This window comes from Gopherus evgoodei, chromosome 1, assembly GCF_007399415.2.
Source record: "Gopherus evgoodei ecotype Sinaloan lineage chromosome 1, rGopEvg1_v1.p, whole genome shotgun sequence".
Lineage (NCBI taxonomy): Eukaryota > Metazoa > Chordata > Testudines > Testudinidae > Gopherus > Gopherus evgoodei.
Window position 1 is genome coordinate 272,891,712 of NC_044322.1, and position 23,407 is coordinate 272,915,118.

Below are 23,407 nucleotides of genomic sequence, written 5' to 3' on the forward strand. Positions count from 1 at the left end.
TGGGCTTGTCTACATCAGAAAGTTGCAGCGCTGGTGAGGGAGTTACAGCGCTGCAACTTTGAGAGTGTCCACATCTGCAGGGCATCACCAGCGCTGCAACTCCCTGTTTGCAGCGCTGGCCGTACTCCCGTTTTGTCTCGGGTGTAGAGGATCCAGCGCTGGTGATCCAGCGCTGGTAATGCAATGTAGACACTCACCAGCGCTTTTCTTGACCTCCGTGGAAGGAGGAAGCCTCTGGTAATCAAGCTGGTTTCCTTTCCCGGTTTGCTCTCTCGGTCCCGGAGCCAGCCAGCAAACCGCGGGGAAGGAGACCTGCTTGCTCGGGGTTCCGGGACCGAGAGAGCAAACCGGGAACGCCGCGGTTTGCTCTCTCGGTCCCGGAGCCAGCCAGCAAACCGCGGGGAAGGAGACCTGCTTGCTCGGGGCTCCGGGACCGAGAGAGCAAACCGGGAAAGGAGACCTGCTTGCTCGGGGTTCCGGGACCGAGAGAGCAAACCGGGAAAGGAAACCAGCTTCGCCGCGGTTTGCTCTCTCGGTCCCGGAACCCCGAGCAAGCAGGTCTCCTTCCCCGCGGTTTGCTGGCTGGCTCCGGGACCGAGAGAGCAAACCGCGGCGTTCCCGGTTTGCTCTCTCGGTCCCGGAACCCCGAGCAAGCAGGTCTCCTTCCCCGCGGTTTGCTGGCTGGCTCCGGGACCGAGAGAGCAAACCGCGGCGTTCCCGGTTTGCTCTCTCGGTCCCGGAACCCCGAGCAAGCAGGTCTCCTTCCCCGCGGTTTGCTGGCTGGCTCCGGGACCGAGAGAGCAAACCGCGGCGTTCCCGGTTTGCTCTCTCGGTCCCGGAACCCCGAGCAAGCAGGTCTCCTTCCCTGCGGTTTGCTGGCTGGCTCCGGGACCGAGAGAGCAAACCGCGGCGAAGCTGGTTTCCTTTCCCGGTTTGCTCTCTCGGTCCCGGAACCCCCCTTGAAGCCGCCCAACAGCGCTGCAGTGTGGCCACATCTAACACCACTTGCAGCGCTGGTTGCTGTAAGTGTGGCCACTCTGCAGCGCTGGCCCTATACAGCTGTACTAATACAGCTGTAACAACCAGCGCTGCAAAATTTTAGATGTAGACATGGCCTATGTTTTAAATTGGGAACTGTTAGGAATTCCAAATAAGAACAAATACAAAATAAGCTCCTATAGGCCCCTAACTTTAAGCACTGAGAATAGGAAAAAATACAGCCAATTATCTACCTAAGGGTATGTCTATACAACAATAAAACACCTGCTACTGGCCAGGGTCATCTGACTTGAGCTTGCAGAGCTCAGGCTATGGAGCTATAAAATTGCAGTGTATGGTCTGAAAAGCCAGGCTTCAGCCCAAGTCCAAATGTCTACACTGCAATTTTATAGCCCCAGAGGCCAAGTCCACTGACCCAGGCTAGTCGTGGGTGTTTTATCTAAATGCAGACATACCTTTACCACCCAGGATTCTGAATAAAAATGTGCCTTGCAAAGTGTTCTAGATGCAGCTATGTAAGAGACATTTCTTGGGGGAATAAACTCCAGAAATGTGAACCACTACTGAAAATAGCCTGCTTCCACCTTCTGCAAGCTTTGGCTTCAGGACAGTTGGGTTCAGAGTGAACATAAATGGATGATAAGTCAGAGAGAGAGAACATGCACCAGTGTTTTAGATAATTAACCACCAGCATCACCATTGTCAGAGAAAAAGTAATAGACTAGACTGACCCAATTAATCAGTTCCCATTTCCTTTCATCCTAAAGAATTCCTCAGAAAAGGTAGCATAGTAGATTCATATGTAACCTCATTATTGGATCCTCTTAACTTGTGGAGTTACACTTATTTTTTAATCATCTCAGAGCTTCAGACTACAAAAGACTATAAATCCTTTTGAAACAGTTGAAATTCTTTCAGGTTAAATTGCTCTCCACAATGGCTATTCCAAAAAAAATATTCACCCCCAACCCTGTTTTCATGAGAATACTCTGTGTTCACCAGGATCTCTCTATGGCTCCTTTACACTTCACCCCCTTTTCCTCACAAACCTCTCCCTCCAGCCACCATTTCTGCAGCCAAAGAAGACTGAATGAACTTAGTCAAGAGTGCATCTTGAAAATCTGTTGTGGCAGTCAGTGTTGGATACTACACTGCAGTAGGCATGGCTACTAATTCATCTCCCCTCCCTCTAAAAAAGATTTGCAGCGTATGTGGGGTTTTTTGTTTTTGTTTTTTGGAGGGATAGGTTGAAAATGGGTGGCCATTGGGAAAATTATGAAACCTATAATGAATAGAAATATCTCCATTGCTTTTCATTTAACAGCAATTCAGGTAAAAGAGTGCATTACGAATTTAAACATTCCATTGCTTTGCTTCAAATAAAAACATCCTGCCAGCCAAGCATCAGGAAATGAAACTGACCAGTCTAGGTTCAGTATCATTAGTAAAAAAGCCAATTACATTTCTGAAATTCTGTTTTAGTTTTAATAAGATGTTACTAATAGCACACAAGGACTCTTAAAATATTTCTTTCTTGACTATGTTCCTTTAATTATCCAGAGGTTAATATACAGAGAAAGAGAGAGTGGATTTCCGTCCTAAGGATCCATTTATGCATTCTTGACCACTTGGCTATTATGACAAAAGAGAACTACTGAATCAGACACACGCACAACAGGGAAGGAATCTCCAGGTTGCCAGAACAAAGCTAGTTTGGCTAGGTTGTTCAATGCCAAGGAAGGTCAGTCAGGGTATAATTGGGCATAATTAGCACTTCCATAGGCAGGAACATTCTTTACTTTCAAGTCACAAGACACTTAACTAAACCCAAAGGAAATGAGAAATTCTTTCACTGAGAGAGAGAGAGAGCACACTAATACAATCCAGGCATTTACCAACATCCAATTTTTAAAGGCGGCAACATTTCAGGTTCAGAGGGTCCGTCAAGCAGTGGACCAAATGATTCAAGGGACTGGGGCTGGGTTTTAGAGCCATTTACCAGTTCCATATGACCCTGTCCCAGCTTTTTTGTAACCAAAAGTTATGACCCCTTTTTGGTAACTCATATGAAATGAGGTGACATTGTGCATGAAGTGGGGAAAGAGGACTCAGGATATGTGTTCATGTTCCAGAACACTATAAACACCTCATTAGCACTGTGAGCAGAGAGGTTAAGTTTTGAATAGGCCAGGAATTCTCCAGTTTTTTCTAGTGTGGACATTGTAAATACAGGGATTTTCTTGCAGAAACTTCCTCTTCCATTTACAGAAGCACAGCATCCCTGTGGTAATTACAGCAATGACATATGTAGAAAAGGAATACCAGGCATGCATATTTAGCTTTCTTTAATTCAGTTTAGCAGCATGCCGCCTAGCTGTTCAACTATATAGTGATGAGTGCCACTATAAGACCACACTGCTCTCTGCAGACACCCACCAACCATCCCACAGATCAGTTTGGGAACCTCTGAATTAGGCCATTTGAGACTGAACTACTTTCTGAAGTCCTGCCAGAGGCCCCTCCAGGGCAGGGCTGTGGCACAACAGGAGGGCAGCGTGTGAGGGAAGCTTGTACTGCCAGTGCCCTTGCTGAACCGGTTCTGGGCTTAAAGAAAGGACTTTGGTCTTCACAACTGTCAAGGCAAGCAATTTCTACTCATTTCAATGATTTTCTTTCTTTTTTTTTTTTTTTTTTAAAGACCCTGCAATTAAGCTCACAGTTCTCATCACACAGAATCTCTCTGTTTCAGAGAGCCTGTCTTTTCTAGGGTTCCTTTCTGGGGATTAGAAACTAATGAACACAAGATAAGTAATCACATAAGAAAGACAAAATCTTCACTGCAGTGCTACCCTTCTGTATCTCTTGCTCTGCTTCACAAGGGAGGGCCTCATCTACACTAGCAGCTTTAGGGCAATCTCCCATCCTTGCGGCAGCAGCACAGGAGAGGCACTGCCACTGACCTAGGCTACACACACTAGTGGCAGTGGAAGTCTTCTCCAAAGTTGGCTGTGTAGACAAGGCCAAGGAGAAAAACAACCCTCTCCCTCCACTCGACCAATGGACGAGAACCACTAGATAAGGCAGTTTAACTCTTTCACAGCTGCCAGAACATGGAGCTACATACCTAGTAATCAAAGTTCTGATCTTAAAACTATAAGCCCTTGATTCCCTACAGCAGTAGCGAGACTGGGAGTGCTGAGGCAACAGCAAGCACAGCTGTATGGGGGGAAAAGGAAGGGAAATTCCTTGTCTCTCTACAGCGATCCCTGCCTGGATGGTACTTCTAGTTGTGCCAACAGGCTCAGATGTGAACACTGCGTCTCAAACTACATCTTTGTTGGGACCCTAGACCACAAGTGGGAAATTCTACTGCACCCCAAATCCAGTTTAGTTTCTCTGCCCCTCCTGCTCAAGAAAGCAGCTCCTTAGAGGTTAACATGATTTGCAAGCTCCTGGTCAGGAGGGAAGGGGAAGGTGTGTACATCCTGTACATGAGCTCTGTCTCCTTCCCCAGGTCTGTGCTGAGCAGCCTGGGAGTCCACAGCCTCTGCTGGTATTCAGCAAACAAGCAGGCTCCAGTTTTCAGTATATGGCTATTAGTCTGGAATATAATAGCTGGTTTCCAGCTACAGCACAGAAGGCTCTAACTTCCTGCAGCAGGATAGAGTCAAGCAGCTCAGGAGGTTTTAGAAAGGGATTGGATGTCTGTGTGGTGAAACAACATCCAGACACATTAGCAAAGGCAAGGGTTACACAAAGCGAGCCACCCTCCTGCTTCAGGACATAAAATGATCAATGGCTGGAGTGAGAAAACAAACAGCGGTCCTTCCCCAAAGCACCACACAAGAGGTCAGCGTAGCCATGACTGGCCCCTGTCAGAGAACAGATGGCTCATTGTTAATTTCTAGTTTTGCAACTCCTAAATTCTTAGTGTCTCAATCACCTTATAAAAGGAAACTCCAGGAGGACGATGGGTGGGATGAACTAGAGAGAAATGCTTCTGTTAGAAAAAGGAAAAAAACTTTATTGGTTTACATTTTGCAGAGGTAGTTATAGAAAGGGCCTTCAGTTAATCGGTTGAAGAAAACATAGGGACATGTATGCTCATATGTGCTCATATGAAAGGGCATCAGCCATGCTCATGCTCATATGAAAGGGCATCAGCCATGAGCATGCTAGCCTCCCTGTATAACAACATATAGAGATTTTCGGTGGGTCTGCAATCAGAACTCATTCCTCAGACTTTTGGGGTGTGGCCAGGGGAGAAGACTTCTTATCAACTGACAGGAAGATCATGGAAAGGAGAACTGCAGGTGACTCCCCAATTCCAAAAGCGGGCAAGACATGTAAAAGCAGTGCTACACCTTGATAGGAGAGCAGATCCCCTTAGAATGTAAATGCTTGCCCACCAGGCATTCTGCAGAGCCGTATGGCAGACACTAGCCACGCTTGAGAGATGGCAAGAGTCAGTAGCCTGCTTTTGCCATGTGCCGTTCTCAGCTATTATCAGGTTCCAATCCCCAGTCAATTTTGTTTCTTCCCCCACCCCTCACACATAGTTTAACTTGTAATACTTTAGAGAAGATTAATTGGTTCTCAATAACAGTGAAGTCCAGAGATGCTTTAAGACCCTTTCCCCAACCCTGCAGCGGGTACAGCAGCGCCAAGCGCAGATCACCTCTTCTTGAAGCCGTACTTCTTGCGCTCGTAAAAGAGATCTGTCTTGGAACTGCCCAGATTGACTATCTTAGGGCAGCCATCCCTCTGGAAACATGCAGAGAGAAAAGGACACAGTTAGGGCAGAACAAGCTTGAGTGGAGTATGAAGAGTGACCACTATTTTCCACCCCAAAAACCACCTCCTGGAAACACCCATGCAGGCACAATTCCCTTCTACTCCATTGGCTCCAGCCATCAAAACTGAGGAAGTGGAGGGGAAGAGAGAAGCCCTGCTACCATTAACTAGGACATTCTCTTCCTCAGGGGAGCATGGAGAACAGTTTGAATAACATAATCAGTTTAATGAAAGAGATGTACACAGGGCCGGCTTTAGGCACTGCGGGGCCCCAATTCAAAAGAGCTGCCGCTGAAGACAGCAGCGGGACTTCTGCGGCAGCTCAATTGGCTGCCAGTGCCTTCAGTGGCACAGGGTTCTTAGGGATGTTGCGGGGCCCTCTTAGGGGGAATCGGGTGAATCGCCCTAAAACCGTCCCTGTATGTACAGTGCCCCGAGACTGGATCCTTCTAAGCTGACTTATGACATGACTTATGGGGGCAAGGGGAACAACCGTTCCCCACCCTGAGTTAAGAGGAACCTATTTCCATTAGGTGTTAACACATATTCCTTGTGCCCTCAGTTCCTTCAGCTGAAGCAACTCCCAGATTCCCCACACTTTAGACACATCAGAACTTGATTCACTGTAAAGGTCACATGGCCATTTTGCAGGTGCAAGGGTACTCATAACAAGCGTATTTTGGGAGGCCTCCACATCCCAGTCCTATCAGCTGGAGGGAAAGCCAGACGTAAGTGGAGCAGGTTAGGGAGAATAAATCAAGTATGCAGCTGTGAGTTATGGGAAATGGAAAAATGTAAATACAAATCAGAACATGAGCCAAAACCCTCCCTGATAATGGGAGATGGGACATGTGCATGTGCATGCCAGAGAACGTTGCCCATGGGTCACCCAGCCTGGCATCTGTGCACCTCGAGGGCAAAATGCTGCTGCTGGAGTTGCCAGCTGTGCTGTGCTGAGAGGCCCAGTGGGCATTGGCACATGTGTCCCTGGTTGTTGCGTAAGCCTGAGTGGATTAGACAAAAAAGCTTTTGGGCAGATGTCATCCACTGCGGAGACCGCACCCAAGCTGCAGCACCAAAACTTGCTGTTATGGAGGAGGAAGGAAGAGGTGGGAGGGGCAGGATAGCAGAGATAGAAGAGGGGGAAAAAAATGAAATAATTCTCTCCTCTCCCTTCCCACCACACCCACATATATACCTACACCAACAAGCCTCTAGCGCTTGTCTTGTGGTTTCACTTTGAACCTCCTAGGTGGGGCCCTTCCAAATCTTCCCTCCCACAACTTAGGGCATCTGTGATAAACCTGGCAGCTTCATTACAGGCATCTGTTCATTCCTCCACCCCCTCAAAAGAATTTGGCACATGCTCATACTTCTATCCTCAAGAAAGAAACCCTCACTGCAACCCAAAACTTGCCAGGATGACATGGCATGACCCTGGCCTGTAGTCCCAAATGGGGCATGTGTGGAACCAACGCCCCTCCACGAAACAGGAACCAGGCACCTTTGCCCCTTTACATGAAGGATGTTTCCTCCAGCCAGCTCATCCATTTTTTGCTTTCTGGCTTCACATTCTAATGGAAGTACGTTCCTCTTGACTCTGTCTGGGGCTGAATGTAGAGCATTTGGGAAAGTAAGCTTAACTCATTTGACTAAACTAAGGGAGAGTTAAAGCTTCAGACACAGAGCTCTGTCTGCAGAAGCAGTACTGTGGTCCTGATCATTTGTGTTCATTTAAAAAATCCTCTCAAGACACTTTTCCACAGGAAACGGGTGTCCACCTTTTAATCACTGCATTCCGTCTCTTTAAGTTCCACCTGCTGTTTTATTTCATTCATTCACATCCTGCTCTAACTGCATATAGTGCTGCTGTACACGGTCATACTGCCATGTTTCACCTCAAAGGTGGCTGTGTTTCTGTGTGCAGAGATCATTCTCACACCACTGTCATTAAGCACTATGGGATCCTGCTACAGAAACATAAGGGAACAAGACTACTAGAAAGAGGGCACTTCTAGGTTGGAACATGTTTGCCAACAGTACATAACACCCCACAGCAGTGAAAAACTCATATCCAAATAAAACGGGAAAGGGAGTTTTAGGTCTGTAGAGCGCAATTACCTGAGTTGGAATTTGGTCAGGTCACCAGAGCCATAACCCATATTCTTATGAAAACCCACATGGGATTTTAATGGCTACAAGTGGCCCATGACTTTTGTTTTTCCATCTAACACAGAGGAAAACACCAGCAGTACCGGATGTCCTGCAGCACCACACATACACAGGGCCATTGATTCAGTGTTGACTGAAGTAGTCACATGCTTTTTGCAGCATTTGAGAATTTCTAAGCTAGTGACCTGACCCTGATAAAGTTTAGCTTGTGAGACCTAGTAATATAACATCTTACGTGGTAATGCTACAGGCAACGTGTGGATGAAGTGAATCACATACGTGCAGTTTGTAAAGTATTTTTCAGTCCTTTGGGATAAAGGCACGAGAGAAATATCACAGGGCTTATTTGTAGATCTCACAGCATTTTACGAAGGTGGCTAAGCACCACTATCCCCAGATGCATAAAAGAGAGGAAGAGAGGTGAAGTGACTTCCTCGTGGTAACATAGCAAGCTAGTGGCAGAGTTGGTACTAGAGCTCAGGTGTCCCAAGTCGCAGCTCCATGCTCATTCCACAAGACCACAGCTGCCTTTAAAGATAAGCATGACTGTTAAATAAACAGCACATCTGTTTAACAAGAGACAGAAAGACAACCTTGAGGCACTGCATCCAACTTACATCCTTCTCCTGGATGGTGCACTCCTTGCAGTAATAGGCATCAGAGACTCCTGGACCTCCGCAGATAACACAGCGCCCTTGGTACGACCCATAGTTACACTCATCACATATGCGCACAAGTGTGCAGGGTCGCACATATGAGTCACAGATCACGCATTTACCATCACCTACAAATAGAGAGCACAGTCCTCAGCTAAAGAGTTTCCTTCTCCACCATTCCCACAGAGAGGGGATTGCTCCCTATCCAAACAGGTCCCCCATACACTCTAAAATAGTGAGACTGAGCTGGGAAATCCTTCTCGCTGACGTATGACAGCCATTTTAATTCTCTGAAGAGAATGAGCAAGTAGAAGAGCCAGTATCTTACAAAACTTCATTTTCAAGTCTTTTTGCTTTGCAATCAGAATAGAGATGAGGGCCAGCGCTCTGATCAGCCAGCATTTTACAAAACTCTTCATGACATCATCCCACCACTGCGTTGTTAAACTTTCTGAGGAAATTTAGCACTTGTGAGAAGCTGCTGAACTGACAGCACCAAACAGTCTTTTAACTACAGGACGGGTAAACATGGGCAGCAGCAGTGCAAGCATCTCATGCACCACTATATAAACATGAGACTGGAGTACTACCTCCAAAGGATGAAAGGGGAGGTTCAGTCTTCATGATCCTTGACTTCTGAGAGGGCCAAAAAGAAGGCGGATTTGTGCAGACAGCCACAACAATTTCTGTGATGTGGAAACCTCACAGCTCATTTCACATAGGCCATATAGCCATTAGATGCCAGTGACAGTCTGTAATGTCCTGGACTATATCCAAATCAATGACCAAGAGCTGAAAGGTTCATATCCTATTACCAGTCCCCTTGAGTCATCTAATCCCTACCGCCACTAAGCATTCTTATCTCTGTAGTGATGAGGCTTCAACTACTTCCTGTGGAATCTATTCCACCGGCCATATACTCGTAAAACGCTTCCCTAATGTCAGACTAAGGGCGTGGCTACATTTGCTGATGTAGAACGCTGGGAATTAAATCAACCTTCAGAGATCGAGGCAGGGAAAACGCTGCTGTGTGTTTACACTGTCAGCTGCAAGCACACTGGCACGGCCACATTAGCAGCTCTTGCAACGCCACAAAGAGCAGTGCATTCTGGTAGCTATCCCAGTGTACAAATGGCTGCAATGTGCTTTTCAAATTGGGGGGCTGAAGTGTGACAGGGAGTAGGTTGTGTGTATGTGGGGGGAGAGACAGTGTGTTTTGGGGGGCAGAGATTGTGTCAGCGTGCTGTCTTGTGAGTGTGTGTGAGAGAGAGAGAGAGGTGGGGGCAAGGAGAGATGGGGGAGGTCTGCTGTTGTCTGAACTTACAACAGCAGCATTCCACAGTAATGGTTTGCTTTGTCCCAGTGCAGATAAGCGTGCCGGCTGTCAGAAACGCAGCTTTGAAAGGGGATATCTGCATGCCTGCAGCCAAGTTCAAAACAATGAGAAGAGTGGCCACTTGATTTCAGGGGATTATGGGACGTTTCCAGAGGCCAATCAGTAATGCAACACGTCGGCGTTTCAGCCAGGGTGCAGCAAGCTTTATGCTTCTTATGGAGGTGGATTACCAGGAGCACTCCAGCTGCAGAGTCCAGGCGCTCTAAGTGCCTTGTCAGTGTGGACACCTCAGGAGTTAGAGTGCATTAAAGCAGCCCCGGGCACCCTAACTTGCAAGTGTAGCCATGCCCTAAATTTCTCCCTCCTTTGCTCTTTTTCCCACTATTTTCTGAGACACAAGCTAACACCCTTATTTCATTTATACTGTGCCCATGAAAGGACTGATCATACCCTCTCATTCTCCCAAGTCTCCTCTTTTATAGTAGGATAATAATGTATTTAGTTATGCCTCTCTTCACATGTCCTAGCTTCAGATAATTTTTTCTGTGTATTTCCCACACTCAGGATTATGACTTGAGCCTTTAACAAATTGTGCAACAGGCATTTTTGGAAAATGGATTTTTTCTTTTTTAAGATTACCAAGTTATCTTTTTGCAATACAAGTGGATCATCATGAACTGATCAGTACAATCCCAGTTCCTTAAACTCTGGCCATAAACCTGTTTTTTAATTCACAGGTAGGACCCTCTCCCTGTATCTTTTCCATGACACATACCGTAATCCTCTGTGCTTGTATGGCATCTTCCATGTAAGCCTCTCAAAGTGCTTTCCACATATTCATCAATTTAACCTCACAACACCCATGTGGGTTTTCCCATTTCAAAGTGATTTCTCCAAGCTTACACAAAAAATCAGTGGCACAGCTAGAAACAAAATCCAGGCTAAATCTCAGTTGTGTATTCTAACCATACAACAATGCTCTCACAAAACACCGCAGGCAGATGTTATACTTACATTTTTCACACAGTCTTCCAATAGCTGCAATAAGTAAAGCAAAAAAAGAAAATTATTTTTGACAAAACAGGGACAATTCAAATAAAACTTTTGTTTTAAATAGGTGAACTGCAATTTAAAAGTGAATTAATGTTTTTTAAAAAATGTGTTTAAAATCTAAACTTATTTAACGAAGTACAACAGCAGCCTTAACATAGCAAATACATACATTTTAATAGTAAACAGTAAGCATCCTTCTAGACATACATGTGCCAAGAACAGAGTGTAGAGTTCAATGTTTCCCATGTATCAGAGGGGTAGACGTGTTAGTCTGGATCTGTAAAAGCAGCAAAGTATCCTGTGGCACCTTATAGACTAACAGACGTTTTGGAGCATGAGCTTTCGTGGGTGAATACCCACTTCGTCAGATGCATAGTGCCATTGTGCATCTGACGAAGTGGGTATTCACCCACGAAAGCTCATGCTCCAAAACGTCTGTTAGTCTATAAGGTGCCACAGGATACTTTAATGTTTCCCATGCGGCATTCAATGGCACTATTCATACTTCCAGCACAGCGCAGCTTTCACTACGCTGCTTCAGGTATTAGCAACAGCAGGGAAATAACAGAGCACTGTACACAGGCCATGGAAGAAACTTTCCATTGCATTAATGGGAACTGGATGAGGTTTTCAGAAATGAAATTATTTTCAAATATTTTGTTTTACGTCTATGTTTGGTTTTGAAGGCTACTACCATATTCAGGTCATGTTAAGGATGTTATTTGAATTAATTGAAAAAAGTATTACCATTTGTAAGATTTCAAAACAATATTAAATAAATAATATTGTAGATGAATGTATGCAGTGTTCTTGTAGCCATGTTGGTCCCAGGATATTAGAGAGACCAGGTGGGTGAGGTAATGGCTTTTATTGGACCAACTTCTGTTGGTGAGAGCTCTTCATCTCCTTAAGCAGAACTCTGTGTAAGCTCAAAGGCTTGTCTCTCTCACCAGCAGAAGTTGGTCCAATAAAAAATATTACCTCACCCACCTTGTCTCACTAGTAGATGACTACAGTAAGTATCAAGCTATAGAGAGTTGTATACCCTAGGGACCACCACAGCAAAGACTCAGTCACCACTGAGCAGATAGATACCCACCAAGCAGGAAAAGTAGGTGTCAGATAGAGTTAGGCCTCTCACCATAAAAGTACAGTTCTACTCTGAAAAGCGATTCTCTAAAAACAGCACCCAGGTTTCCATGTTTCCCTTGTCTCAGCAAGAACAGTTCAAATTTGCACTTGCAAGTAAAGATTTTTTTTCTGAGTCAGCCAGCTCTGGATCCAAGAATCAAGGTAGGCTCTTTCTCTCTCATGCCCCATCACCATTATATAGATTTAGCAAACCAGCTTCTGTCCTCAGTTACACCACCTATTGCACAGTTAATTGAGGGCAGAACTTGGCCCTACAATTGGAACGAAATCAGCAGTTCTGATGATAATGAGAAAACCAAAATATTCTCCCATTTCTTCTCTTGGCACTGCCAGGATAATAGGAGTAAAGAGCAAAAATATCTGGTCACTAAAGTGAGCAACTATGACTGCTTAAGCATACAAACTAGTCTGTTGAGTAAGTAAATATTATATTCATTTTTTCTAATAATTGAGGTGGAATTAAAAGTATTTAAACCAACAGGGCAGTTTAAACTCCATCTGGCCACTTAAGAGGCAGCTAATGTAGAAAACAATCTACAAAGATAGAATTACAACAATAGACCCTTATGTTCTTTGTAGGTCACAAGTTGGCAGTCAAACAGTCAGGTGTTAGGTTATATGGGAACACAGCATGCATGCCAGAGCACACAGGTGAGGCACAAGGCCAAGAGCCCTTGGCTACCTGGAGAAGGGCAGGTTACTGGGGTAAATGGGAGAACAAGGCTGTTTCTAAAAAGTGTTTTGCATACGTTTTTGTGGAAGTCACCCCAATGTTAGTAACAACCCCCAGCACTGACAGGACACCTCCCAGCCAGAAAGCACTTCATGAAGGGGGGAGCGAGAAACATTCCCCTCCCCCCCGGCTTACACAGCCAGTCTGTAGCAGAGCCAGAAACAGGACCTGGGTCCCTCTGACTCCCAGATTCATACTGGTATCACACTACCAACATGCCCCTCCCCCCTCACTGGTGCCCCTCCCACCCCCAACTGGTGCCCTGTGCCCCACTCGCCCGCCAAAGGCCTCCCCCCCGCTGCCGGGATAGGGTGTGTGGGACGCTCCGCCTCTCCCCGCGCGCAGGCCGAGGTGACTCTGGAAAGTCTCGGGATCCCCCACCCCACGGGCGCGGCAGAGAGGGAACCAGGGACATCCGCATCTCACCCACTCCCGCCTGCTTGCGGCAGAAGATCAGGTCCGGATGATGTTTGGCCATTTCTCGTCACCGCGCTGGTTGAGTCGCGTGGTCACCGTTGAACCCTTTCACCCTTGACCCCAGGTCCTGTCAGGGTCTATGTGCTCTTCTCCCACAAAGCTGCCCGAGATTCCCAATGACAAATGCTAAATCATTCCACAGCCGCATGCATAAAGCGCCTATCGACCATGACTTTCTCCCCAGAGTCCCATCTGTTAAGCCGGATAACGCGTCCCCACTGCTTGGTATACTTTCCTTCCAGGACCTGCAAACCCCGCCCACACTCCTCCCGGCACAGTCGCGTGCCGGAACCTCACCCATTCTGGCGCTTGGCCCCGCCTTTTCGCGACAGAGGCCATGCCCACTTCAGGATAGTATTTAAAGGCGACGCGTGACGTAATTAGAATGCGACATCATCTTTGTCAGTGAACAAAATGGCGCCGTACTGTGTCCTGGTGGCTCGCCTGCAGGTGACAGTGCCGCGCGGCGAGCGGGGTGCGGTGGTGGGGAGCCGGGTGCTGTTGGGCGGCCCGTGGCGGTGAGGAGCCGGGTGCAGTTGGGAGGCTTGGGACGGCGGTTTGAAGCCAGGCCGTCCTGGTTCTCCCTGTAGGTCAGCGTGTCCCTCGTGCCTGCCCAGGCCCTGTTCCCATAGCGACTGGGGAGCGGGGTCCCTGCAGGGCGGGGGCAGCCCGGGCTCCGCGGTCTGGAGGTGACACGCCGGCTGCGCTCCCTCCGCACGCCCAGGGGGCGCCAGGCGGTGGCCTTTGCTCAAGGTGAGGACAAGGTGAACTGCCAGGTGGGGCCCAGAGAAGACAGGGGTTGGGCCGAGCCCCTCGGAGGCAGACCGCAAACCTGCTGCTAGTGAGCCAGGTCCTGTCTGTGCTGGCCTCAGTTCTCCCCTCTCTGGGCCCGGGTGCTCTGCGGTGTGTGTGTTAGATTTAAACTCCTGTGACTAAATCAACTTCACCCACCCTCCCCCCACATCCCAGCTAGGGCTGCAATTTGACCTGGGCCTCTGGGACTGCCATGCAGAGGTTATTTGGGCTGTAATCTGTGCCAAGGGCTGGTAGGTGGTTGCCACTGTGCACCTGCATTGACGAGTTAGAAATAAAAGTGATCATAATTTTTTTTCCTCAGGTTAAATTGTGTTGCTTCTTTTCTCCCCTTCTGTGAGATATAGTGAAATAAAATACAACTCTTATTAATGTATATTTAAATCGTGTCTAGTGGACTGTACCTCTTGCACTTCTGTTTACCTATTTTTGAAAATCACCAGTTGCCACTGGATCATTACCATACAAGACTTTGAGTGGAAAATGTGTATGTACATATTTAGGTCTAAACACAGTAATTACAGGGACTATGCAATGAGACATAATGAGGGAAGAAAGAGATCCACCTTCCCATCTGAGTTCTACCAACTAAAACTTGAATAAATTTACACTTTTTAGAAGAGAGATGTTTAATGATCTCTAAAACTCATACAAGCTTGCAACATGACTTCAACACAATCTGATTCTTGTACTTCAGGCTTATTTTTGTGTCTAAATCTGTAGTTTAAGAACTCTAGAGACTCTCATTATTGAGGACACGTATATGGATATAACTTTCTCTTTTAAAGCTAAAATGTTCATGGAAAATCATGCTCCTTATTTAAAGCATGGAACTGGAGTCAGGAGATCTAAATTCTGTTCCTTGCTTTGCCATAGACTTTGTCTGACCTTCCCTAACATTTTTCCTACTTTGCTTCAGTTTCCTAATCTGTAAAATAGTATTAATTTACCCATAGTACTTCTCAAGTGTGTTGTCATCATAATTCACTATATATTTGTAAGTGTTTGATCTTAGGTGGAGGTACTATAGAAGAGTGTATTAATTGTATGCTTAAAATATAAAGGGTCCTAACTGCAGTTTGATTTGTAAACCTACCTAATGGAGATAGGCTATCTCCTAGAACTGGAAGGGACCTTGAAAGGTCATCAAGTCCAGTCCCCTGCTTTCACTAGCAGGACCAAGTACTGATTTTGCCCCAGATCCCGAAGTGGCCCCCTCAAGGATTGAACTCACAACCTTGGGTTTAGCAGGCCAATGCTCTAACCACTGAGCTATTCCTCCCCCAAATATGTTAAATTATTTGAAATTTTGCTTCAATAAACTATGTAACCTTTTCTAACTGGAATAACTAATGTAACTGATTAAAATGCTTCTGCACGACTACTTTCATAAAACAGGGGAAGAATTGCTCTTATTGTGTATAAATGAGGCAGCACAAAAATAAGGAACTGATCCATCATGTGAGAACAAGGGGTCAGCTGATGGAATGAATGGCAGGTCAGTTTAGAAGACATATAAGGAAATACTTGGCATATAATGTATTGGATCTGTGGAATTCACAGTTCCAGAGGCTATCTAGTATGATGATTAAATTAGATTTCTTTTAAAAGGATGAATATGAATTATACTAACAAAGTTAAAGGTAATCAGTAAGGCTATGATTTAGTCTGGGGTATTTATAGTATAAGTCATGGACAGGTCTTGGGCGGTGAATTTTTATTTATTGCCCATGACCTGTCCATGACTTATACTATAAATACCCCAGACTAAATCTTAAGAGGGTTAGTGCTGGATGTGTGTGCTGGGGGCTGTTGCTGGGCAGGGAGAGGCCATCCTGGAGAGGCTGCTGCTGGGGAGGCGTGGCCAGCTGTGGCACCAGCTGCCAGGGGCCGCCACCAGTGGCTGCACCGGCCACACAAGGGCCACCGCCAGCACCAGCTGCACTATCCGTTGCGGGACTGCCTGGGGAAGTGGCTACTCTGACCACTGCTAGCTGCCTGGGGCTGCCCAAGCAGCAGCTGGTGCGGCTGGCTGCAGGGCTGCCTCAGCAGCTGGCCGATAGGGCTGTCCCTGGGGTCACCTGAGCAGCTGGCCCTGGAGCCAGCTGCTTGGGCGGCCTTGGGGTCAGCCACACTGCCCCCCATGGAGGTTGTGGAAAGTCATGGAATCCGTGACTTCCATGACCTCTGTGACAAACATGGAGCCCTTGTAGTCCGATATGCTTCTGGTTAAGCACTGTACGTGACAAGAAGGAATTTTTCACATATATAGCATTACACAGACAGTGAAGGACCTATATAAGTATCACTTCACCAACCACAGCAGCACCTAGAATATCTGCCACAGTAGAACAGCATATGGCAATTCTGTATAACAATTTTAGGACAAAAAGTGAAAAATTGAAACTGCAAGGGGGAACTCTGGTTGCCAGAGCTAAACTAGAGTGGAAATTGCACTGTGCTCCTGAAGTCTGGACAAAGCCAGTCCTGATGATCTAAACATTAGATACAGGAGAAGAGATGACTCAACAAACGATTTGGGGGCCCATCCCCACAAGTTTTGAGAATTGTCTACATGGGGATGTTATTTGTGAATAAAGTAGGGTGTGAATCCAAAGTTCTGTAGCTATTCCAGAATAATGCCATGTATACACAAAGTATGTCTACACTACAGCAGCACAACTATGTTGCTGTAGTGTGGATAATTCCTACATAGAAAGAGGGGTTTTTTTAGTCCATGTAGTTAATTCAGCTCTCCTAGAGGCTGTTGATGGAAGATTTCTTTGATAAACCTAGCTGCATCTTCATTGGGTGCTAGGTCTACCTCACTGCATCACACAGAGTGCAGTTTTTCACAGGCCTAAGGGATCCAGGTAGGTCAGCCTAAGTTTTTAGGTGTTGACCAGGTCTTATCCCAGTCAATTTTCCCATGCAGATAAGCTCTTAAACTTAGTAAGCCTACTATTTTGGGTATAAAATAAAAATAAATAAATGGAGATCTACCTATCTCCTAGAACTGGAAGGGACCTCAAAAGGTCATAGAGTCCAGCCCCCTGCCTTCACTAGCAGGACCAAGTACTGATTTTTGCCCCAGATCCCACAGTGGCCCCTTCAAGGATTGAACTCACAACCCTGGGTTTAGCAGGCCAATGCTCAAACCACTGAGCTAGCCCTCCCCCCATAAAGTTCCCAGGGTTAGGTTTATGGATCATTGGTTACCCCCTCCTAAGGCTGTTGGGTGTATGATTTCAAGGGAGACCTTTCCTGGTCACTGGATAAAGCTGCTCAATTCTTATAAGGAGCGGGAGTAGGAAGGTGTGTGATTAAATAAATGCACCCCTGTATTCATACCCTATACGCTATTGTAGTAATCTTTGTGTACAAAATATGCCTTGTAAGGTATCATTTGAAAACCAGTAACTTTCTGGTCAATAATATGATAAAATATCTGTAGCAACATTATATGTAAAGTTATAAACATTAGCTGAAATAATGACTGAAGTGTGTTTACCAGACATGTCTGGGAGTGGGTAAATCTGTTTCTCAAAGTACAAGTTGACAACCCTACCCCAGTGTCATCAAAGCTGATAGGCCATCACCTATCCAGTGGCCATTCTTTGGCAAGCAAAGGGGGCCGGAACAAACAGACTGGCATTTTAGCAACCTACAGCATGAAACCTCCCCCCTCCAGACCTCATGCCTCCTTGCTCTCAGCTGGAAAGAACTTTGTCTGTGGGTCACTCTCTGGAAAATGCATTTCAAAGAGTAACTGAACTATACAAGTGAGGGGCAGAACACCCTAAATTCTCTCCTTTTCCATTTCTCTCTCTTCTCCTAAGACAGAAGAAACAACTCTTGAACTTTGAAAGCAGATCCTAGCCTGACGAGTTTGATCAGCTATGTTCTGGAAACATAGTAATGGACCTCATTTTGAACCAAGTCTAGTGTAAATTTAGAAAGTACTTTATCTTGTAAACATTTGAGTAAAATGCCTTATACGTCTACTCACATAAAACGTATCTCTTTGTAGTTAAATAAAATTGTTTTACGTCAATTAAAACTAATCTAGTGTTTGTGAATTGTTTGGTAACTCCATTTAAGGTAGCAGACTGTTGTGTGCTGATCCCCTTAGAGAGGCAATGCACCCAGTATATCTGTACTGTCAAGGATAGGGCTGGACAGTGCAGAAGACACATTTTTGGTGGAAAATCCAGGACTGGGAATATTGAGGTCACCCTGCAAGTTGTGACCAAGGCGTCTGGAAGCCAGAGTGTGGCTGCTATTTGCTGACAGGCTGCCGTGCTCAGAGCAGCTGGACTAGCACTGTGGCTATACACAGATGTTTAGGGTGTGACCTGCATGCTGTTTGGCTGCTTATAAAGAGCCCATGTTGGGAGCTAGAGCAGCAAAGTGTTGTGAGCACCCAGGTTGCAGGGCAAGTGGCGACACAGCCCCTCTCTGGTCTAGATTGCACCTTGGAATGTCAAAGGTGGCTCAAAGAGGGGGTTGGCTTGGAAGCTGTCAGGGACTGAAGGACAGGCTAAGGTTAAGGGAAGGTCACAAGCCCTCAAGATGGGGCTCAGATGCTTCAAAGTACCACCAGGGTATAAACTTCCAAAAGCTTTTGCGAGGAGGAGGTGGGCCATAAGCCTCCAATGGCCCTTGACTGGGGCGCATAAGGTTTTTAGTAGGACCCATGAGCTTCTGACAGGTTGGGGTCTTTGAGGCTTGCAGGAGGTGAAGGCTGTCAGGTTGAAGAGTGTACAACGTCTGGATGAGGTCTGTTTTTCCCCTCTGTGTGAAAAATCCACGTAAACAGGAAACTGATGAGTATTTGACAACGATTTATGTATAAAGTAAGCAAATAGGAGAGAGAACCACTGCTAGATTAGAGAAATATTCATCTTAGGTGTCACTTGTTAAAAGCATATAGTACAGAGGATAAGGATGTGCGTACTAGTCCCTACTGTGTTATTGCATAACCTCAGGAAAGTCACTTAACCTGTGCTTCAGTTTCCCCTCTTATAAAATGGTGACAGCTCACCTTAGTAAATCACAATAATTAGTAATTTAAACTCAAATGTAACAGTAGTAGGGAGAAACTTTCAGAGAAATGAATTTAAAATCAGCACTGTCATGTTACTCACTCACTCATGCCCATCACCCCAATCGGGGTATGGGCTGCCAACCACAGATCTCCAGAGTCCTCTATCCTGGGCCATTCGCTCTAGCTGGTTCCAGGTATAGACCTTTTTTTTTTTTTTTTTTTTTGCTATCAGCCTGAAGGTCGTTTCTTGGACGGCCTCTTTTCCGCTTGCCTTGGGGGTTCCACCGCAGTGCCTGTCTGGTGATGTTAGTTGGCTGCTTACATCGTCCATCTTGTCTCGCTAATGCCTAATAGGGTCAGGTTGTTGCTCCTCATCTCTGCTGCAACCTGCGCCGTCTTTCCTGACTCGTACATGGTCCTCACGTTCCATGTGCCTATGGTAATCCTCCTGGTTGCAAGAAGGGTAATCGGCTTAGTGGCTTCCTCATGGCTTTTACCACCCAGCGTCATGCATCTTTGAGTTGAAGACCGTTCTTTTTCCAGGGTAAAAGTCTCTGTCTCTATTGTTGGCATTTCTGTAGTAGGTTGATTTTTTTACGAGGTGGAGTTGCTAGCCCCACGCCCAACCCTCCTCCTTTATCCTGACTTGGGACCGGCAGATGGCCCCAAAGGACCTCTCTGGTGGAGTTACTGTCATGTTAATCATCTTCATATGTGGAAAAGATGAAATGATTCACATCATTTCTCTTCTTGGGTATGTCTCTTGTCTTTGCTAAAACCTAAGGTTTTGTAGACCTCCTGAGGTCCCTTCCAACCCTGATATTCTATGATTCTACACTGGGGGCTTTTGCCAGCATAGTTATGTTGGTCAAAGATGTGAAGAGTTGTGGATCCATGACCAGACCAGTTGTGGTGGCAAAACACCAATTTTACCCAGTATAGCTTGTTTTGTTTAGGGATGGGAATGGACTAAACTATACTAACAAAGCTGTGCGTGTCAGTATAAACTGCATCCACACTGAGTGCTTTGCTGGTGTAGTATGCAGGAACCCCTCTGCAGTGCTCTGAATGTAGAAACGGCCCAAGTGGGAGTGGCTTAGAAGCCTGTTTTCCCTTGTCTTACTGGCAACTTTCCCAGGCTGGATACCTTTAATCTCTGAAATGTTTCCATTTCTCTCCTCCCTCCTGGGGAGTCTGGGAGGTTGTGGCAGGCTTCAGGCAAGGGTTTACTGCCTGGTATTGATGGCCTTAGTTACCATCCAAATATTTATTCCTTCCTTAGGACTCTTTGCCAACGTTAATTTAGCGTAAGGTCCTACTGAGGCAAAAACTTAAATGATTTCTTTTACTTCCAAACACTTAGGATTCACACGGAGACAGTCTTAACCCTTCCCTAAAACCTGAGGGCAGGGGAGCCCTGCTTCAGATTTTGTTCATACCGAAGTCTGCACTCAAACAAAAAGAGTGGACTGTTGTGGAGACGCTACCATTATTTTAATTTCCAGACATAATCTGCTTAGGAAGTCGTCTTTGGGCTGTTAACAGTTCACTGTGTAAAAATGATGGCTGTTACTGTAGTTCCACTGTTGAAAATTCCTTATGTAGACAGTGAGCTAAGTGGATTAAAACTCCTAATGTAGACCCAATCCACCAATACAAAGCAGAGCTTCTGTTGAGTAAACTGCACCAGCATAACAGCTCCACACCAATCTGTAATTGTCTTATTCTTCCTTGTACCTATCAGTTGTAGTTCTCCTTGATCCATCACCTACTCTCATGGTTGAAGTGGAGCCTTGACATAAGTTACAGGATGGTGGAAGGAGTTTTTACAGACTCCTTGTTACCAACTCATAGGGCCTTTTCAACTTCTTGTTTGTGGTATCCAACAGAGGGTGAGGGTCCAATAACAGAATTAATCATTACAAGTTGCATGAGAATGAAGATAAGTTAAACTAATTAAGACTTCAGAGAAGAGTTCTTGGGCATAAGCCCAGAAACAGGGGAGGAGACTGGGATTACGGCGAGAGTTCTTGCAGTATGTAGTAAAATGCCTTTACTAATTTGGGCTTGGAAAGTGCTATTTCTTCCATGGCATGATGGTGGAATCTTTGAGGTTTATTCTTCCTCTACAGCATTAAGTGGAGGCTTTCACAATAAGGTGGGTATACGTTGAGTGCAGAAATGTCAATAACAAAAAAGTGATCTTGAACTGGGTTGAAGGAATTGGGAGAAGTCACATGGCTGATCAAAGATCGGCACGTACACTTTGAACAATGAATTAGCAGGGATCTAAGTCAGTGGTACAGTGAAATGTTTCATCTCTAGTACTTGCGCTTTGTTCTGTGGTTGAATCTTAAACCACATCTACCAAAATGTGGTGAATTATTAACCAAAAAAGAAGAGTCGGAGTTGATGCATTTTTAATAAATAGCTCTGTGACTTGCGCCTTTTTGAAGTGGTGTTCGCATTTGTACCTTTTATGTTTCCTAACTGACATGTGCTTTAATGATCTGAGACACTTTATTTTTTGTATTACAGTCGTTCCTAGAGGCTTTGATTGGGATCCCCTCCCCCACAACATGGCAAAACTAATAGTACAGATTTTTTTATGAAAGGACAAATGTATCTTGTTGGTAGTGCTGCTATTACAAAACTGACTATATAACCGAATTAAATGTCAATCCCAATCTTCCTAGATTTCTCAAACTTTTTTCACACATCTGATATTGAGAGGGCAATATAAATAAGATTCAGAGCATCCAAATATTGTCATGATCTTGCCTCGTTAGCTCACAATTCTGTAGTCAATATTTCAGAGGCCGGTGTCAAGATTATTTTGTGAAGAACACACCAGAGAAGAAGAAAAACGAGATGGTGGGGTGGGTTTGGAGTTCCCTGCCCCTCACCAAAAAAGTCTACTAATGAATGAATAATTAAGGATAAAGGGGAATGCCAGGAGTAAGATTCAGTGCTTAGATATTACAACGAGAGTTTATTACAGCTTCAGCCATTGCTGTTGTCTCCTCTTTATGTGACACAAATGCTGGTGAAAGTTGCCAGATTTCTACTTCTGACAGCAGGTGCCTAAGAAGTGTGGATACCCAATTCCCGTTAATTGTAATGTAAATTGGATGTCTGTATACCTTTATGCATCTTTGAAAAGTTCAGCCAATGGCCATCTAATCATGAGTAAGGTTAAGGTTTTGAATGGTTATTTTTAGTAAAAGTCAGGCACAGGTCACAATCAATAAACAAAAATTCACGGACGCCTGCGACCTGTCCCTGACTACAATTACTGTGACAAAATGGGTCTGACGGTGGGATGAGAGCCCGAATCCTGCCATGGGGGTAGGGGGGCACACTTGAACATGCTAGGTCTTCATTTTCTAAAACTGTTTAATCAGTTTTTGTTGCTCATCTCATAGAATTAGTGTCCTAGAAATCAGAGCTGGAAACACACATTATTACCTTTTTTTTGTTGGTGGAAGATCACTTTGCTATAGATGTTTGATAGATAACCAGTATAATCTTTGTCTCTTCCTCTTCCAGCAAGTCCTGAGTAAAGGAGTACGGCGTTACCATGTAGCTCCTGTCCTGTGCCAGAGGGCTAAGGTGGCCATGAGCCACTTTGAACCTAATGAATACATAAATTATGAAATGCTTGAGAAAAACATCAATATCATCCATAAAAGGTAAGTGTGAGAGGTGGTTAGGAGAACCCACCACTACAATGAGGGAAGGAGAGGAAAAGACTTCAAGGGGCTGTGGTAGCACAAGGAGAATCTAGTGGGGAAAGAGCAGTTTTAAGGGGCTGTGCTGCAACAATGAAAATTCTATGTGCTAGTGGCTCCTATGTGGTGGTGAAGTGTGTGTGGGGGTGTGTGTATTTTTTTAATATGCAAACGATGAAGCCACTGCAGTGGAGGAGATGCTGAAGAAGTAGAAATATTAGCATTGGATTTAATACCAGCTATTGGAGATTATCGTATTGTTTTTTTTGTTTAATGTCAGGAGTCCGATGGGAGTCTTGGTGTATCATGCCCTAGTCTGTTTGTACGTACTCATGGGAAACAGTGTGTGATTAGTGCAAGAAAGACACTTAAAAAGTATCCCCGTCTCTCTTTGCACATTGTTTCCATAGTGAAATTATCATTCTGTATTCACGTGTCCAGATA

The 23,407-nt window shown here is 45.4% G+C and overlaps 2 protein-coding genes across 2 annotated transcripts in view; one reads left to right on the forward strand and one right to left on the reverse strand.

The window, feature by feature from the left end:
* Positions 1–5,002: 5,002 nt before the first annotated feature.
* On the reverse strand, positions 5,003–13,560 carry PHF5A (PHD finger protein 5A). The gene is made up of 4 exons (XM_030547351.1): positions 13,322–13,560; positions 10,972–10,995; positions 8,583–8,749; positions 5,003–5,763 (listed from the first exon to the last, which is right to left on the reverse strand). Exons 1-4 carry the CDS (start codon positions 13,371–13,373, stop codon positions 5,674–5,676), a joined length of 333 nt encoding a protein of 110 aa, XP_030403211.1. The 5' UTR covers positions 13,374–13,560; the 3' UTR covers positions 5,003–5,673.
* A 187-nt stretch (positions 13,561–13,747) lies between these two features.
* Positions 13,748–23,407, forward strand: part of ACO2 (aconitase 2) — a 31,791-nt gene continuing 22,131 nt past the window's right edge. The window contains exons 1-2 of the mRNA XM_030547365.1: positions 13,748–13,822; positions 22,782–22,924. Of these exons, the coding sequence (XP_030403225.1) occupies positions 13,787–13,822; positions 22,782–22,924 (179 nt within the window). The 5' untranslated portion in view covers positions 13,748–13,786. The remainder of the gene's footprint in view (positions 13,823–22,781; positions 22,925–23,407) is intronic.